This window comes from Helicoverpa zea, chromosome 4 (genome assembly GCF_022581195.2).
Source record: "Helicoverpa zea isolate HzStark_Cry1AcR chromosome 4, ilHelZeax1.1, whole genome shotgun sequence".
Lineage (NCBI taxonomy): Eukaryota > Metazoa > Arthropoda > Insecta > Lepidoptera > Noctuidae > Helicoverpa > Helicoverpa zea.
Window position 1 is genome coordinate 3,026,626 of NC_061455.1, and position 21,107 is coordinate 3,047,732.

Below are 21,107 nucleotides of genomic sequence, written 5' to 3' on the forward strand. Positions count from 1 at the left end.
ATGCTGTGATATTATTTTATATTTTTGTTACGGGTTTTTGTTAGTTTTTTATAAATTATTGAATAAGCTTCGTTACAAAAATGTGCGATTAAAACTGTTATATCTTTATTGACTAGTTTTTTTGACCCTTGCAAGTTCTTCATTAATTTGAAAACAATAATGAGATATTAGTAACTCGATTCAAAGCACTTTCCCACTGATACTGATTTTTATTAATTTGATGACATAATATAACTGAACTTTATATACATTGATTAAACACGTAAAACTTATGTGTAACCGAAAGCAAAACTTTTGCTTGCACAATTCCTTCTTGTCAAACATCTTTGTAGCAACAAAATGACCTTAAACTTGAACTAAAATACAAACAAAAACGGATAATAACAGAAAATAAGAATAACAGTGGCAACAGTATAAAAGAAAAGTTAAGAAAGTAGGAGTCAATAGTGGTTTTAATAGCAACACAACAATTGGTTATTTATGTAAAAGTTTAAATGAATGAAAAGGTGTGAATGATACTAAACAAATATATAATACTAGCTTCCGCCCGCGGCTTCACCCGCGTAAAGTTCGGTTATATCGCGTTTCCAAGAGAATTCTTCAAAAGTTCGGGATAAAAATTATCCTATGTGCTTTCTCAAGGCCAACTCTATCTCTGTACCAAATTCTATTAAAATCAGTTCAGTGGTTTAGACGTGAAAGCGTGACAGACAGACAGACAGAGTTACTTTCGCATTTATAATATTAGTAGGGATGAATGCTTATGTGTCATACATCAACAACTGCACTGATAGGTTCACATGTGTTTTTAACATAATTTTCATCGCTTCCATGGTCGTTTCGCATCTTTTTAGCCATCATGCACAAAAACTCTATGATAGTATTATCTTCGTTCCTTCATCGTATCATCGTTCAATCCGGTTAGACTGGAAGCCGACGCCAACATGTAGTTGGGAAAAAGCTCGATGGATGATGGGGATGACGATCTTCATTCCTTCAAACCAGATGTCCACCATGACATGAATGTGTGTTCACCATGACAGCTGGTTTCCATATAATCATTTTGGGAACAACAGGCATTGTCCATTTCCCATTTCAGGAGCTATATGCTATCGCCTCTGCAGTGTTGTTGCAGATTAATTATATTATACTTCAGCATACAAATGGGAACTAAGAATGAGGCGATTTTCCATATACATTCCTCCAAGAACAATCGCCGAGCCCGATTATAAAAAACCAGCCAAGTGCGAGTCGGACTCGCGCACGTAGGGTTCCATACCATCTAAACTAATATTATATATACATATATGTATATATATATTTACCAAAAATGAGCAATAAAATCACATTTGTTGTATGGGAGTCCCCCAAAATATTTATTTAATTCTAGTTTTCAGCATTTGTTGTTATAGCGGCAACATAAATACATCATCGGTGAAAATTTCAACTCTCTAACAATCACGGTTCATGAGATACAGCTTGGTGACAGATGGACGGACAGAGGAGCGAAAACAATAGGGTCCCTTTTTACCTTTTGGGTACGGAACCCTAAAAATAATGGTGTACAACAGGTAACTTTCATAAGCTCTAAATTGGACACTTAGGTGTTTTTTTGAGAAAATCAGCCATATGCACAGGAGCAGTTATAATTCACAAGTATTTATGTAAACAGATTATCTATTCCTAGTCCCCTATTGACCACTAGGACGGCAAACGAAAATAACCTACTGGAGACAAATTTTACGCAAAAGTAACAGATTTACATGTTATCAGAGGCTATAGGGTCTTTTACACTTGACTTCTACTGTAAGAAAGTCAATTATGAGCTGCGATTGAATTATCAAATGGCTGGCTTTCATTACCCTGAATGAGTAACAAAGTTACAATGTCACAGGTATTGGATAATTCTGAACTATTTGTCTCATACGTTACTTATGCCCGTTTTCACCAACAATCTCTTAATGTTGCCCTAACCAATTGACACTTAGAATGAGGGTTCCCCCAATAATAAAGGTTATAACTGACACCTAAACTTTATTACCAAAAAAACTAAATCAAAACTTGTTCTTTTCCTTAAGGCTATTCCAAAACCAAACATTAAAAAAACATTCATTAATCTGAATAGTACCTAGACACCTAGACCTATAATTGGCAGCTTCTTTTTTTGTTGTACGATTTTTCTTGTAGATTGAAAATAGCTCAAAAAAAATTACCATAAAAATATCCTGATAATTTTTGAGTCCGAGCTCAGTCAAAATTACTCTTATCCTTTGCCAATTTGGAAATTCTGGCATAGCTACATGTAATCCACGATATATAGCAATGTTTACAAATGCATTATCTAGTATATATATTAGTTTTGGAAGTTTTCCAACATCTGGATTGAGCTCTCCAGATGTTCAAATCAAAATATTGCACTGACGTCATGAGAGTATCAAATTAATCCATTTGAAATTGGCTACAAATGTTTATACATAAATCTCATGAAAATAGATGACAAGTAGGTACATTTATTTTCAAGACCCACAAAAGAAGTATACGGTTTCGCAAAAAAAAAACTTATTTTACGATCGATCTAAAATGCTTTGCCGAATGAAAAAAAAAAACAGTTACTGAAACATACTCATCGAATCGGAAGCCTGAAAGACTGAAGATTGTCAAATTACAGTCGCGGAGCGGATGCCGCTTACTCTTGACCCTGAAATATTGCGCGCTCACCCAACGCTTTCCTCATCTTCCAAACAAATTGTTAACTATAAATAGCTTCCACAATAGTTGATTAGCACAGTCAACCCACAAACATGAAACTGTTAGTAGCAGTAGCATTCCTGTGCCTAGCTTCGGCTTACTGCTGGGAGTTAGGTGAGGAGAAGGATCTTGTGGCAGCAGCTAGTGGGAAGGGTGGGAAGAGTAGTCACCATGAAGAAGGAGGCGGCCATCACCACCATGCCGAGCATCACCATGACCATGGACACAAGGGACACAAAGGACACCATGGACACCACCACCACCATAAGGGCGATCATGGTCACCATGGACATCACCACAAAGGAGAACACCATCACGAACACGGCGGTCATCACAAGAAGCACTGGGATGAGCACGACCACCATGGCGACCACCATGAACATGGACACCACCACAAGGGCGGCAAACACGGCCATCATGAACACCACGACAAGGGAGAACACGTTGATGGTTACCACAAGAAATACCATAAGGACAGCTTCCACAAGGACCATCACTTCTATGACGGCGACCACAAGGAAGGCAAGCACCATAAGCATGGCCATCACCATGGACACCATGAAGATAAGGGAGGACACCACAAGAAGGGCGGTCACCACGAACATGGACACCATGAGCATCATCACGGGCATCACGGACACCATGACAAGCACCATCACGGTCATGACGATAAGGGACATCATGGCCATCACGGACACGATGAACATCATCATCATCACCACGACCATGGCAAGAAGGGAGGTCATGGAGACCACAAAGACTGGGGCTTCCACCATGGTAAACACTAAGGCGCTGAACATAGACTGTGATATTATTTTGTATTTTTGTTACGAGTTTTTGTTAGTTTTTTATAAATTATTGTATAAGCTTCGTCACAAAAATGTGTTAATAAAGTTGTTATAATATTTGTATTTTATTGTTTCTTTTCAAATTATATTGAATTTCAATGTCTCATATATTATTCGTTTATGAGTAATGGTTACCCCATTACTGATAAACGAGCATTGCGAATACACCTTTCAAAAAACATCGAAAAAAAACCCATCCAACATCCAATTTAAAACAAAAGGTTTTCAGTCCTACCACCCTTAGAAAATTAATTTAAAATTAACGCGACTTAAATTGTAAATAAAAGGATGATTAGCATAGAAATTAAACTGGTACCCCAACGTCGTTCGTAACATGCTGACCGTAATCAATCTTGCCAAAAAGATCACCTGTCCCTTCGGATTAATAAGGGAATTCGTATGTGGCTAATTTCAAATCCAGGATAATAGATGACTTTGTAACTCGGGCTGCAAGCTTAACTGGGTTTTGAAGAATTTCCTAATTACATTACAGATTTACTTTTTCAGGTTAGAAAAAAGGATTGTATATAGAAAAGTAATGTGGCCCAAGTAATTATGTTAAAGAGATCAGATCGGCAGTCGCTCCATGTAAAACATTGGTATTCGGATGCATCCAGTAAGACTGGAAACCGACCCCAATATTGTTGGGAAAAGGCGAGACAGAATAAATGTATAGTTAGGCAATGTTATGTATGCGAAATGAATCCTGCATACTGAAAAGCCATAATCAAATTAGAATTGTTGCCAAGTTTAGATTCTGTATTTAGACTTTACATTAGTGATAAAATTCTACTATTGAAATTTATTGATGTTGTCCATTTGAAATTATATTTTTTAAATATCGGTGTGTCGCTTTAAAAATGAGACGAGAGTCATTTGCTTCTTACAATAATTTCTGATCTTTTCTCAATATTCTCAAAGTAATTAACATATAATAGCCCTAAAAGAAGATCCAATAATTAGCTCTTTATCCTAACTTGATGTCTGCTATCAAGGTCCTAAGAAAATAGATTGGATCGAAATTGACAGAGGCCCCGTAAGCGGCCTAAGCTAGAATAACATTGGAGACAGGCCGTAGATTACAATACAATACGTTTAAATACATATTAGATTAATCTAGACCTCCTTTATTTGGAGTAAGGTGCCATTTACAGCGGGCCAAAATAAATATTTCTTATTTTTGTAGGTATCCTAATTTAAAATACTCATACCTATGTGTGATGCGGACTTTTATTATGAATTAGCAATTAGTATTCTTTAGCCACTTAAAATTGTCATTTTTAATTTTGGTAAACCCCAAGGTTACATTTTTGGGACAATATTTTTTTACACTATACAGTAACTTGACTTTACTTTGGATCAAGCCCATCTCTGTACTTAAATACTTTGAAAAAGAACCCAAAAATATTATATTCTGGTCGTGGATTTTGGCTTGTTTTAGTTTGGTTTGGTTCCGCTACAACTCATACCACACCTTTAAAGTAATACAACGTAGTCTGCCGCCAAGTTCAGCCATTTACTGGCAGTAACTGTTAATGTTAGACCTTAACTCTAGTGACGTAGTACTAACTTCAGCTACGTTGTAACTACGGTGTACTGAAATCTTAGCACAAAATCCGAATAAAGAATTCAAAGACTCAATTTCGTTTAGCATTTGTTTTATTCTTTCTTTTTCACACCAAGAAGAACTAACTGTCTTCACATTATTTACATGACAAACCTAAAATACGCATACGCATATTAATATTCATATGAATCTTATTAGATTACACGGAAACAGTGAATTTGTAGTGACATACGCAAATACATATAGCGGTGAAACGCTGAAGACTGTCATGTTACACTCAGCTCGCGAAACCATTTATACGCCAGGTTGTGCAAGTTATAGGTGGTAGAGAGAATGAGGCAATTAAAATATAATAAGGTGTTGAAAAAGCAGGCTCAACAAGGATAGCAAAAATCAAATCAATCGTCATGTATCATAACTCAATGAAGGCTCTAAAAATATCGACCGACAGTTTACCTAATCGCATATTATGCTTCATTCATAACTATACTTGTGATAGTCGATAGACCGCAATGTTTTTTCAAAGTGAATAAATAATCTGATTATCGAAGTTTCAATTCCTAGACGCCAAAACTCTACGTAGTAGTAGGCATGTCGGAGTACATCTAGTTTAACAACTAAATATGCATAGTACTGTTTGTAATGCTTTTGCAGGTCATTACGACCCTCTTTTAGTTATTTATACAGCAAAGGTCTCCAGCAATAAATGCAATATACGCGTGGTCTGTACCTACATAAATGTGTCAAAACGAAAATAAACTAACCTCTAAAGCTTACTCCTTGTACCATCTTAGGCCAAATCCTGATCTGTAGTACTCACGGCGTCACAGTAACATGAAGCACCGTTCGAGCGCATCCTTTGAGTGAGTTCACTTTGTGCAACGGTATGTCATTTTAACGCTGCATCTATTACCGTGCTGCGTACGTCATTTATGGTGTATGTGTATGTCTGATGTGGTTATTGATTAATATCGTGTTTGTTTGATGTTTACCAAACTTTGCCTTTGTTGAATACTAGCCGGCGCCGAGACCAAATGTAACCTATTACTCGAAAAGTGCGTAGTTTTCCAAAAATAGAATTGTTTTTCAAATCAGTTCAGTAGGTTCGGAGCCTTTCTTCCATAGATTCATTTTCTTAGACAATTAAAAGTAACCCCATAATTAATTTACACAAAACATCTATCTACCAAAATCTTTCTCTCGGGAGCCATACAAAAGTTATCTGAACAAGGAATAATAAAGTTTCCATTATAATGGAATTGGTATAAGTTACAGAGCAGTTGTCTGAAACCAATATAGTTAAGTGGCCAGAACTGCATCACTAGTTAACTACTTTTCCGATATTTGTTTCTATTGCTGTTTCTACGTGTATTTGTCGAAACACTTTTCGAGTATTTTCGTTAAGGTAGTCAATTTAGATGAACTTCAACTCTAGAATTAAATAGTCATTCTCGTTCTAGGTATATGTAATTTTTGTGGGTTTTGACTTTTTTTATGAGTTGTTCTTACTAGCACATTGTGTTAAACATAGGTAATATAAAATTGTCGAGTGATGTCAACTTTCCATAGTATTTTACCTGTAATTATGTCACAATGTAAATTTTTACCTTTTCTGTCACATTACCAAATGACAATGATGAGGAACAATTTTCAACACCATTTATCTATACATATAATAAATCTGTAGAAAAGTAATTTTTGTACATTGAAGAAATTGACAAAAAAAATAGCCAGCATGTTAAAGGATAACTAACAGAACCCATTTCCATCATTTTTGTCATTTTTGTCTGTTTGTCTGTTTGTCTGTTTGTCTGTTTATCTGTTTGTTTGTTCGGGATTCACGTAAAATCTACGAATTAAATGCAGACAATGCTTATATACAAAAATTCTACGTAACTTGGGGTATTACTTAGTTTTTGTTTCATCGAAATCGATTCACTCTATCAAAAGATATGATTAATTTTGTGAATTCAAGATGTAAAATATTACGACACGCAATCTATTTGTCAAAACTGTACATTTGAATGTTGTTCTTATATTAGTTGATCGGCCTATTATTAATCTTTACACAGAAAATCACACCTTTATAAGTAACTTCGGAAGAAAAAAAAAATATGAAAATTTTGTTTAGCCAAGGTTAAAGTAGCTCCATCTGTGCTAAATCTGTGGTAAATAAAATACATCAAATTTGTCAAAGGAGCGAGGTGGTAAATGACAATATTACCATACATTCTTTATAGAGGACTATTATTTCAACAGATGGAGTTGTGTATTTTCCGTATTTCACCATATTTTAACACGTAGTGTAATTTTTCGATAGACATTTCAATAGTGTTTGTCAGTTTGCCGTGCCACATCAAAATCCAACTATAATTATTACCTTGATGAAACGAAAATTAATAGTTCTCAGCCAAATTTAAAACGGTGCCATCTAAATTATTTTTTGAACATTATGTCAAAAATGATGACTTTAGTGGAACAATTAATTATCATTTAAAGTTACAGATGGAGTTCATATCAGGATTTTTTCATAAACATAGTTTAGGTGATCTTCACACTGCCCCGCATCACGCTGCATCTTGCGTGTCGACGCACCTACGCGCGTTCCTGCGGGAGTGCAGATCTGCATCATCGTGCGGGTTTTTCACGCACTCACGCGCGTAGGTGCGTTTAGTAGATTCACGCACGGCGGCTTCCATTTTCAAATATACATGTCACGCCCATTCAAAATCACGCGCGGCAATGCGGGATTCAGTGTGCCATACCTTGCGTCTCGCCCCGCACCTACGCGCGGGGGTGCGTGTTTCTCCGCATGTATGTGCGTGATCCGCATGAACGCGCGTGGATGCATTTTCAGTGTGTTGGACTATGCGTGTTTTCCATACAAACGGAGATATTTCCATACAACGGAAAAAAACGCATCCACGCACTACGCTGCATCATGCGGGGCAGTGTGATAATCGCCTTAGGTGATCTTCACACTGCCCCGCATCACGCTGCATCTTGCGTGTCGACGCACCTACGCGCGTTCCTGCGGGAGTGCAGATCTGCATCATCGTGCGGGTTTTTCACGCACTCACGCGCGTAGGTGCGTTTTGTAAATTCACGCACAGCGAGTTCCATTTTCAAATATACACGTCACGCCCATTCAAAATCACGCGCGGCATTGCGGGATTCAGTGTGCCATACCTTGCGTCTCGCCCCGCACCTACGCGCGGGGGTGCGTGTTTCTCCGCATGTATGTGCGTGATCCGCATGAACGCGCGTGGATGCATTTTCAGTGTGTTGGACTATGCGTGTTTTCCATACAAACGGAGATATTTCCATACAACGGAAAAAAACGCATCCACGCACTACGCTGCATCATGCGGGGCAGTGTGATAATCGCCTTAGCTTATCTTCCACTGATGTGGTGGCCTTAAAACAAATTACTTTGAGTGAGTAGTATTAAGTAGACCTTAATTATTTTTTCTGGTGCAAAATATGTAAACTTAATCCTAGAAGAAATGAGGATCTATCTCTTGCAAGCGCTGCTAAGCGTGAGGAAGGTAATGTAGGATTCTGCAGCTTTAAAAATAAGCCCAGATACAAAGTGCAGATAAGGTGATCTTCACACTGCCCCGCATCACGCTGCATCTTGCGTGTCGACGCACCTACGCGCGTTCCTGCGGGAGTGCAGATCTGCATCATCGTTCGGGTTTTTCACGCACTCACGCGCGTAGGTGCGTTTTGTAAATTCACGCACAGCGAGTTCCATTTTCAAATATACACGTCACGCCCATTCAAAATCACGCGCGGCATTGCGGGATTCAGTGTGCCATACCTTGCGTCTCGCCCCGCACCTACGCGCGGGGGTGCGTGTTTCTCCGCATGTATGTGCGTGATCCGCATGAACGCGCGTGGATGCATTTTCAGTGTGTTGGACTATGCGTGTTTTCCATACAAACGGAGATATTTCCATACAACGGAAAAAAAACGCATCCACGCACTACGCTGCATCATGCGGGGCAGTGTGATAATCGCCTAAGAAATGGGAGCTCTCTCTATTTAATACCATACACACGTAAAATGCTTTATGCGTCTGAAAACGTACAAATTACGCGCCGCATACCAGAGACATGCTTACTTTCAACTTCACACTGTTCACGATTACGAACAGTCTCAGTAAGACCCGAGCCAAGTCTAAAAACCCTAAAAAACACCTTTTATATAAAACTACGTTTGATGTCATTTAATCACAAAGACAGAATTGTTCTCTGTTGCAAATCCTATCCATATAGCATATCCTATCCTAATCCAGAATGCATTGCAGGTGTGCATTGCACAAAAACCAATGGTATCCTATTCGAGAAGTCAAAAGAGTTGACCTGCCAACGTCAGCTTCTGCGCTAAGCAAGTGTTCTTAATAGTACCATCAGAATTACATTCATCGTTGAATGAGGTGAATAAATTTTCAGAAACCACAACAACAGTAGGAGCCAAAGCGTATTATCGCTTCATAGAGCTCTGATTGGCCCCAGGTGACTAAGTCAGGTCTGATTTGTTCGTTCATCAGATCTTTGAAAGTGTTTCGGTGGATACTTACTGTCGTCCTGTTTACGTGTGACACAAAATATGGTATATAAACGTCCTCCGCTAGAGCGAAATTTTCCCGGTGTGCGGTAGTGACGCACAGTATACAACACTTATGTTTCTTTTGATTTGCTGGCTCCACCAAGAAATGACAAATTGCGAGCGTACATTCTGAAAATCTTGGCAAAACTACAGGTTTCAAGTACGAACACATGAAGTGGACTCTCACAGATACGTACATTTTGCCTATTCGTGAACTAATGCAAACATTTCGGTGGAGTCCCGGCTTAGGCCTCCCCCACATTAGGCGTGCGCGATCCTCGGGCGTGTGAGTAGCGCGGGCGCCGCGCGTGCGTCGCGAGCGCGTTGCGTGAGCGTCGCGTTTTGCTGCCCTGCGGCATTTGCAGCGCGCTCGCGGCGCGCACGCGCCGCTCTCCTTGACGTTTAACTGCTAAGGCGTTTAGCGGGCGGCGGGGATAGCAGGCGAAGGGGTAAGAACGCAACTCGAGCGCCGCGTGCTCGCCGCGAGCGCGTCGCTTGCACTCTTCACACATGCCGCAGGGCAGCAAAACGCGACGTTCACGCAGCGCGCTCGCGACGTCCACGCTACTCACACGCCCGAAGATCGCGCACACCTAATGTGTGGTCAGCCTTACCATGAGTAAGTGAAACTATCCTACCCTATGCGCCTGCTGATGATGATGACTTATTTTATCATCCATCCAGCTAATCCCCAACTATGTTGGTGTTGGCTTCCAGTCACCGAATCTGTTTGAGTACCAATATTTTGCTTGGAGCGACTACCTATCTACCTAATTTTAATCCAGTCAACTACACAAGACGATATCTATGGTAAGACTGACAGACTTTCTGGCTTCTGATTAGTCGCAGCAGCTGTAGAAAATGTACAAATGACAGCTTTGTCAGACTCAAAGCATGTAGACATATATTTATTTGATTATAGCTGTTTCCTGTGAAAATTACTTACGCACCATATACGTAATAATTTTCCAAATTGGCTGAACAACGTCACAAACTTTACTTCTTTTGTTTAGATAAATGGTCACATCCACAACACAACCTTGATCAATGAATCTATGCGACTGCTAAGTGCTAATCCTAATTATACTGTCACGTGAAAGAATGCACCTACGGGATAAGTAGTATTTTGACGATTCTATATTGCCCACGCAGACGAAGTTGCGGGCAACAGCTAGTTAGTTATAAGTTTCTTCTTTTTCATATAAATATTCATTCAGTTTTCTAAATCAAATCTATTTCTATGATTATGATAAAATTACCTTAAATTCATCGATGAAGAACCAACATGAATAAAAACCTGAGTCCACCAAAAATATTCACTTTTAGTATCAACTACACTAGGCGTCAACGGTAGTTCTCCGCGTTTCTAGCCAGTTGTATTACAGGAAGCCGGGGAGTTAGAATACAAATCGTTTTTGTTATAAAACTGTAAGTCTTATGCACATTCCGCAGTCTCTATTGTATGTACTGTTTAATGAACTGACTTGGTAATCGTTTCGATATGTTTAGCCTTTTTATTTTATTTTGTGTGTATACTGTTTTTATACCTCATAAATAAAAACGTATGGTTTAACTAACTTACCAGAGATAAAAATCTGTAGGTATAGATCAGTTAGTCACTTAATTTTTTAAGTCAAAATCATTATCATCATCATATCAGCCAGACATCGCCACCTATAGAATTTCGAAGGCGTTAATTTAATACTTGCAGCTTATGGTTTCACCTCGCTATATTCGTTACTGGCTTTGTTTAATGCAAGATAGTATAGCACATAAATAATTATTTTATTTACCATAGTAGTCCTAGGCCTTTGAAATACTTAACGATCTCTAAAATATTCAAAAGCACCAAATAGAACTTTCATATCTAATACGAATAACATAATAAACGTAACACGAGAGCTTCCCACAAAATAAGCGCAGTTGTTTTGTGGCTACCGTGGTCAGTCATAGGCGACCACAAAATGATGGCCCTGTTACAATAATTTGTACAGTCGCGTTTAGATATAATGGGTCATTGGATTTAGGACTTTCAGTTTAATGTTCGAAATTATTTGTTACATGAACGATTGAGGTTAAGTTACAATTTGACAAATTGGCGGGTAGGTAAATGAGACTTTTTTAGCAATATTAAAGAGTATAGATGGTATATCCACCAATGCACCACCAATGTACCACAATTGCAGCCAATCAGAACAAAGAAGCTACAAGCTAGGCCTGCGTTGATTGGCGTCTGCGAGAATGGCTAGCTTTAATCAAAACCTTTTCATGCCTCAGAAAGCATGGATGGTTCTGGAACACAAAAGTCTTACAAACTGTACGTTCTGCTATAGTATCTGGTGGCCATATACCAGTATAAAGTCTTGATAGCATGATTACACAATCCAATCTCAATTCTCAAGGAAGTATTAGCTTACAATGACAAAGCAAAATATGGAAGTAAGTCTCAAAAATGCTCCATCAAGCTGCAATCATAAATCGCGGGGTATGCGGAGAGCACCATCTAAGTTTGGCGAACTTAGCCCTCGAGGGCATTGTATAAGTTAATGGAACTAACTTAGAAGATAAAGGTATATTTGGTCTTGGTAGTTGATGTTGTTAATAGGGTATAAGTTGCATGGTAATGCAGTAAGTAACATGTCTGATTAAAAGTGATTATTCATCATCCTCCGAGCCTTTTTCCCAATCATGTTGGGGTCGGCTTCCAGTCTAACCGGATTCAGCTGAGTACCAGTGCTTTACAAGAAGCGACTGCCTATCTGACCTCCTCAACCCAGTTACCCGGGCAACCCGATACCCCTTGGTTAGACTGGTGTCAGACTTACTGGCTTCTGACTACCCGTAACGACTGCCAAGGATGTTCAATGACAGCCGGGACCTACAGTTTAACGTGCCATCCGAAACACAGATTGAAAGTGATTATTCATTAAGGCAAAATTACTTTCTCAGAAACATCAGATTTGCTATTTGTGGATTTAAAATATAAGACTGGTCTGCATTTTTCCTCTTTATTCAAGCTTCAGCAACTGCCCGTACCGAAATAAATATAGCCTATGTTACTCGGTAAGAGTGTAGCTTTCCAACAGTGAAACAATTTTTCAAATCGGTATGGTAGTTTCTGAGCATTTAGGATACCAACAAATGAACAAAAAACTATAGAAAATCTACTCATAGGTATTAACAAAACTGTTAAAAGCATTTACCTGGTAACAGCACAATAATAAATACAAAATATTTATTCCCAACATTGCCAGTTAACCCCAAATATGAGGATATACCAATTTCAGTTTGACAAATACGTGCTTACCCGTAATCAATGAAACAAAGTGCACTTTACAGAATACGTGCCACCTGTAGAGAATTGGGGATATCGCGCGTGTACACAACGGCGCTCATCCCTTGTGTGCTAAGCTTTATTTAAACTTTTTCGTTTTATTTCGACAGTGCGTTCGCACCTTTTGTTTTTGGTGCCATGTTTGTGATGCGGGTGGTATCGTCTGTTGTTGTGTAAGTAGATGTCTGGTGCGGTTTTTGTTTTGCGGATTAGTTTGTATGTAGTGGATAAAAATGGTCTATTTTTATGCAGCTATTTTTCTATTTTAATGAATTCATCACTTGCAAAATGGCTGAGGCTGTCTGAAATCAGACTCCAAATTCATTGTTTATTCAAATGCATACAAAACTTCAGAGAGTTTGATTTCGGAAACACCATGGCTGGGACGGGCTGGAACGGGCATTTTTGGATAGTCAGTCATTGATATGGATCATTTCCGAATGCCAGAAATACACTTACGTCAGAGTTTCGTAAACCACGTTGTAGCAGAAAGGTTACAACTAAAAGCCTTTCATTCCACAAAAATAATCCCATACTAAAACTCTTCACTTACTTCCATCTCATCATACCTACTTCATAAATTACGTTTGCATTACACTAAATAATGTAACAGACAGGCGTGAGGCTGATAAATGTTTCAGGCTCAGGATTGCGAGTGTAGCGAGTAAGCTAATCAAATATTTTTATGATCGACGCCATTTTATGGCTGTAGGTGGATGGGTGTTGGGTTTAAGGATATAGCTGGTGCATGTATGTTTTATTTAGACCAACATAAGAGCCTGTATGAAGCGAACCAGTATGAAGTCTTGATGCTTATGGGGACAAAGATGAGAGTCGAAACCTAGCGAGGTTAAACTACAGTGAGCATCCGAGCTCATATAAGGGGCACAGTTTCTCTTCACGTTCTCATTTACCTTTTATTAAAAACGTTATTGTTTAAGTTGGTATTGGAAAAAAAAACAGAAATACTTAGTATACTTTGTATTGTACGCTCATTTTATTATGTTAATCGACTCGCCAACGCACCACCACACAGGTCGACAGTCTGACAACGACTGACTCCCCACCGCTCGATCCGGTATTTATAACCGAGTGACGTATGCGCACGAGGCGTCATAATAATGACATAACCTATACAATGATGCACATGTACCTGCATACACTACATCTCTCCCTTGTTGTTTTGATTTTAACCTTGTTTCAAAAAGTCCAACAATCAAACTCATAAATATTTTGGTAATTTCTTAAAGATCTATCAAACACCTGCAGCACAACAAAACCACGCTATCAGATCAGTCCACCGATCACACTGCCATCAAACTGATTTACTTTGTTCCGTTTCCATTTCATTTCCCTTTCCATTTAAGGAGACGACAGATATCGGTGATACTGCAGGACACTACATCCCTTCCCTTGTGAAATAAACATAAATAAAAATCCGTCCCTTTGCAGACGGTAACATACCAGCATCTGCTTCAGGCTCAACAAGACAAATTCGTAGCAGTGATATCAGGCCGGCAAGTTTAACTTCAGGTTTTGTAGCCGCTGTTCCGGCCCTGTATTATATCTACACTAGAGATGATCCGTCCATTTGGCAGACATCCCGCCAATCAGTCCATGTGAAATCAAGCAAGTCTCAAATATTGCTGTACCTTCAGATAATGAGCACTCATCTTGCTTGGTTCGACTTCACTTAAAACTGATACAGAATGCATTGTTCCAAGGTAAAAGATCGGCATTAGGGTACCTCATCAATGCTTTTCACTCATTCAAAACCGTACGAGCCGTACGAGGAAAGTAATCACATAAGATCGTCCCAATTGAATGGTGACCTAGATGGACTGTTTCCAATTTGATGATGACCATATACTTTGTCACCCATTTAATGGTGACCACATACTTTGTCTCCAATTTAATGGTGACTCCATACTTTGTCACCCATTTAATGGTGACCACATACTTTGTCTCCAATTTAATGGTGACTCCATACTTTGTCACCCATTTAATGGTGACCACATACTTTGTCTCCAATTTAATGGCGACCACATATTTTGTCACCAATTTAATGGTTTAAATTGTAGTTCTATGTACGAGTTAAGTACTTTGTGTGCCTTGTAAGCAAGAGAATGCTAACTCAACTAATTTTGGTAATATGTAGTTTTTAATTTGAGAGTGGAATATCAAAGCCTATCATTATCTCAGCAATGTAACAAACAATCTGGTCTTCAACCCTATTGATCAGCGCTGGTACTTTGCACGTTTCTGCTAGTACACTCGCTGAAATTCTGATATAGGCTTTAAATACCCTACATCAATGTATGTCCAATATCTAGTCAAGAAACTGTAAGCTTCTTAGCATTCAACACCCAACATATGAATACCTTACTGCATATAATAGTGCGATAGGGATACTTATATTTCGGTTAGGCATCCAAGAACACTATTATCACCGGACATTGCGTTCTGTAATGTTTGTTTGCTTTTCCTAATGTGGTTTTCAAAAATTTAAGTAGTCAAAGAATTATTATGCTTTGATGGTGGGCTTTTTAGTGTCATGGTTACATATTGATTATAACGAAGGTGTAAAGTAACATTACGAATCAGATTTTAACTAATTAGAACCATATTATGCAACGAACGCACTTTAACAGGTGTCACTAACTTTGCACTATATATTTTGAAGCTGTGACATTCTGCATCACCATAAAATAGAAGAGTCCCTGACCCTCAACTCATGCTCTTCTTCCTTTCAACAAGGTGACAGCAGCTCATAAACAGTTTTCTAGTCGATGCAATTTTCCTTTTGCAAAACAACCGCTAACCTTTCTAAAACATCTGTCTACACATAGATAAATGTGGGATTCTAATTCTATATCTCAATTTCATGAGCAGCTATGCTGCTCTCATGTCATACTTGACCTCATCAATTTGATGATCAGCTTTGTGCTGCTTCCATTTTTAATATTTTACGCTTTTCCAATTTCATGACCACGTATAGGTAACGTAATATTTTTTTTTTTTTTTTTTTTTATGTAAGTATAGTTGGCTGCATAAGTATGTTTATTGTTTCGTTCAAAAGCGCTTACCCTTTATTGCAGCTGACTTTATCTACGTTGTTTTAGTTAGACAACCAGAATATAAAAATATTATTATCTTTTATAGGGACAGCACCCCAGTAAATTTTTAAACGATTTGGTGACTAAGGGCAATTTTACTTCCTATACTTTAAGGAACACTTACTCAGATTATATTTTGCAGTAGGACTTAGGAACTTAATAATATTTTAGTTATTATTAACCAAATGTCGACGCAACTGTGTAGTTTAATTAGCACAAAAGAGTAATAAATGTCGATAAATGTAAATAGTGATAAAGTTCTTTACCTCTCGTGCGATTCCAATTGTCTTACGGTAACCTAAGATTGGTGTTCTAAGATCAATTATTATTAACCCTAACGCTATGGACACAGGACATTATTTTGTTAATAGATATCCATCCCACCACCCATATGGATCTTATCTTATGGGATGGGTTGAGGAAATTACACAACTTTATATTACAAGTAGGTGTGCACTTCAAGAATATATTAATGTGATGATTTATTAACTTGAGATCAATAAATGGATTCTATTTCATATATGTTCATATATGGTTATGTTATTCGCCCCTATGGAAGCATATTCTTCCACAACTCTCAATGTACTTATACTGCTTATTGGTACTGCAATACTGTAAAACATAATTTGCAAATAACAATATTATAATGAGGGCCACTTTGTTAAACTATTTGTAAACACCAATGTAAATCAATAAAAAAGAGGCTAAGATACCAATTAAAATTCATTCAAGCCTGAATCTTGAAGGTTTTAAAAGCACACGCAATCATCAACTTTTGAGAACTTGATTGCAACAATCATCCATGAGCTAATCATCATTAGACAGTTCCCAGAGTAAGTATCTACATTGGAACTCCTTCCAGGTATCATCCTTAAAAGATTTTTTGTCACAGATGAGACGGCCCAGTTGGGTAAATGATGATGATGTCCTCCTAGCCGATTATCGGCTACGGGCGGCGGCTGTACTCACGTAAGGGGATTAGCCAACTGCACAGGACATATTATAGTGCACAAGCATTTGCGCAGACACAGGTGCACTCACTGTTCCTTCACTCTCATAACCCGATGGGACGGCAATCCGACACGACCGGAAAGAGATCAGGCGCAGGACCGACATTTACGTGCTTTCCGATGCACGGGTGTATCAATCACCAACTTCCAGGCCCGACCCGGGAATCGAACCCGAGACCTCGTGCTCAGCAGCCGCGCTTGCGACAGCTAGACCAACGAGGCAGTTGGGTAGATAAAGTAGCATTGTCAAATAAATCACAGATTGCTCCAATGCTTAGTTCCATATTCTTTTGATCTAAGAGTTTTATATCAACCTAAAGTACTGAAATTACAATTGTGAGCTAGCATGTTTACCAAAGATTCTATCTATTGAATACCAAAATTTTGATCCATATTTTCCAGCTAGTATTGCTGCTTGTATGCTGTTCTACTGTTCTGTGTCTTCTGGAATATCTCTGTTGTATAACAACCTCTTTAATACAGCAAAATAAAGTAAAAGTATTGAAATTATACCTGGGGTGACTGAGCAACTGTTATAATTAACACTATTATGGGTAGGCAACCCACTAGAGGTGTTGATGGACTTGGATGTTGTGCATAGGTGAATACATACCAGTATAGCTGGGCGAGTTCTTCAACATACATGGCCAACCTACTACGGTCCCTCAATGTGCTGTTTGTTTAACTAGATACCTAGCACATGTTTGTCATTTGTAGAACCGTTGAGTATATAACCCACCAGTTTGTTCTTGTAATATCCTCTATATTGCAAGCACTTGAATTAAGTTAGTTAAGTACCAGAACAATATAGCAGGTATAAGTTGTTGACTAGACTCTGAGAAGTTAAGTTTGGAAGCTTTTTATGATCCAAATCACCGGGCACAGAAAATATAAAAATTATCAAGATTTACTATTTAGTTGTTGCAGTAGTTGACAACTATCGCCAGATAATTTATGCGTGTACAGTCAATTGAATGACCAGTAGATATAGACTACTGCCAACTGTCAAGCTGTCAATTTAATGACCAGTAGATATAGACTACTGCCAACTGCCAAGCTGTCAATTTAATGACCAGTAGATATACACTACTGCCAACCATCAAGCTGTCAATTCAATGACCAGTAGATATAGACTACTGCCAACAATCAGGCTGTCAATTTAATGACCAGTAGATATACACTACTGCCAACCATCAAGCTGTCAATTCAATGACCAGTAGATATAGACTACTGCCAACAATCAGGTTGTCAATTTAATGACCAGTAGATACACACTACTGCCAACCATCAAGCTGTCAATTCAATGACCAGTAGATATAGACTACTGCCAACAATCAGGCTGTCAATTTAATGACCAGTAGATACACACTACTGCCAACCATCAAGCTGTCAATTCAATGACCAGTAGATATAGACTACTGCCAACAATCAGGTTGTCAATTTAATGACCAGTAGATACACACTACTGCCAACCATCAAGCTGTCAATTCAATGACCAGTAGATATAGACTACTGCCAACAATCAGGCTGCCAATTTAATGACCAGTAGATACACACTACTGCCAACTGCCAAGCTGTCAATCTAATGACCAGTAGATATACACTACTGCTAACCGTCAAGCTGTCAATTTAATGACCAGCAGATTTTTGGAATAGAATAGGTCTTTATTTGCTTAGAATGCAGGCACTTACAAAATAGGATTGTAAACAACATAATAAGATCCGTGTACATTCCGCCTTGTTGGCATGCAAGCACAACAATTATTAAACACAATTGATTATAAGGCAAATAGGTTATTGTATTATATCCTCTAGGAAATCCCACCACTGCTAAAGTCGTCTTGACGACAATTCAACAACCAGCAACTTTATATTGCTTCCAATAAATGCCTATTATTGAATAAATTTTGATGCAGGTTTAAGAATGAGTAAACTGATCACCAAGTAATGATTTCGTATTATAAATTACTCATTTGATAAATATTAACACCTGCAATAAATATTGCTACTTCCATTAGAATTGTAACAAGGTAAACTTAAACAAAGAATTACGTAAAAAGGTTAAAATTTGTTTGCAATTCGGGTGATACATACATGAACATAAAAGTTATGTATACTTTGTCATTCTACTCTCTTCCCTTCCTTCTTTCCTTTTGCTCTTTTTAATATGATTGAATATTAACATCGGTCAGAGGTTACTTGTTGTCAAAGCTTATTTAGCATACATTAATTTGGTATAGGCATGAATAGGACAAATTATTTAGTATAACCTTGTATATCAAATATTTTTCTGGATCACAGAACTAATAGGTAGTTCAAAATTATAAAAATTAGATAATAGGTAACTGTTGGTCCAAACACTCACGGTTTTATCCTCGTCGCCAATGTATTGTACGCTCATTTTATTATGTTAATCGACTCGCCAACGCACCACCACACAGGTCGACAGTCTGACAACGACTGACTCCCCACCGCTCGATCCGGTATTTATAACCGAGTGACGTATGCGCACGAGGCGTCATAATAATGACATAACCTATACAATGATGCACATGTACCTGCATACACTACATACTTAAAAGACCCTTAGGGCGCATTAAAGTCTATTCTATTTCTAAAATTAATGTTAAATGCACGTTAAATGTAATCAAAACACAATGACAGTTTAAATAAAGATTGCAACGGTACAAAAGATTCGCTCATTACTTGCACCACGCTATGTAGCAAGCGTTCTTCACAACGATTGCTCATTTGTGTACATAATTTGTTTAAGGAAATAAAACGTAAATAATTTAAGCGACATGACGCTGTATACGGGTTCTGTCAAGATTTTAATTTTGAGAAGTACCCTTTAATCATGCTTGTTTTTGGCGTAAAGGCTTATAGCAAGCTTACGAGATTGGTTGTCAAGGTTACGTGGATTTTGAAAATAACAGCCCTTGGTTTAAGATAGGTAGGTAAGTAGAACTTTGACTCGGCTTTCAGATAGAAGAGGTTTTTAGACTCCCAATTCATTATTAAAAGGGTAAAAAAACTGTTACTTTTATTATAAATGAAAAGTCTGTCACGGTTCTACATAAAAACTGCTGAACCGATTACAATGCGTGGTATTCTAGTAGTCTGGAAATTGAGAATGGACATTGGCTACTTTTTAATGGGATGCCATTTTGGATGTAATAAGTTTAAACCTTGGGCCTGCGCGGAACTGCGGGTAGCAACTAGTGCACCATAAACTAAATAAAAGATTTACTACTAACGTATGTTAGCTATTTTCGAAAGGTACCTTAACACTAGAAAGACCAGAGTGGTCAAATGACCCCAATGAAGTTTTTGATCAATCATATTTTCAAAACCAAAGCATTGAAATCACTGTAGTTTTATGACTTTTAATATTTCGTCATTCTTTACATTATTCTGATGTGTCGATACCGATAGCAAGATAAATACGAATTAAAAATTATCATCTACCTAGAAAGACCACAGTGGTCATTTGACACCACTACGTGCGTGCTTTGTAAATTCGTTGAATATACTCGTATTGTGGGTAGTTAAATTGAAATATTTGCGTTGATGTTGATTCAAAGTGCTTGTGTAATGGTTTCCCATATTTAGTGTGAGTGCGTTGTATTGCGACTAATGGACTCATACTTGAATAGTGGTCCAAATAAAACAACTGATATTTTTTTTACCAGTGTAAGTTTATCAAAAAGCTAATTGAAAAACGTTCATCAATAGTTGGTACGGTAAACAAAACACGAAGAGATATTCTAGCAACTATAAAAAAATGCAACCCTCAGTTTATATGAAACATATTCACAACTCTGAAACCTGCGCACTTACAGTTTATCAAGGAAAACCTTCAAAATCAGT

At 38.0% G+C, this 21,107-nt stretch overlaps 1 protein-coding gene across 1 annotated transcript; it reads left to right on the plus strand.

Moving 5' to 3' along the window:
- Positions 1-2,790: 2,790 nt before the first annotated feature.
- On the plus strand, positions 2,791-3,659 carry LOC124629939 (histidine-rich glycoprotein-like). Its single transcript, XM_047163619.1, has one exon. The coding sequence runs from the start codon at positions 2,802-2,804 to the stop codon at positions 3,534-3,536; it is 735 nt and encodes a 244-aa protein (XP_047019575.1). The 5' UTR covers positions 2,791-2,801; the 3' UTR covers positions 3,537-3,659.
- The last annotated feature ends 17,448 nt before the right edge of the window (positions 3,660-21,107 follow it).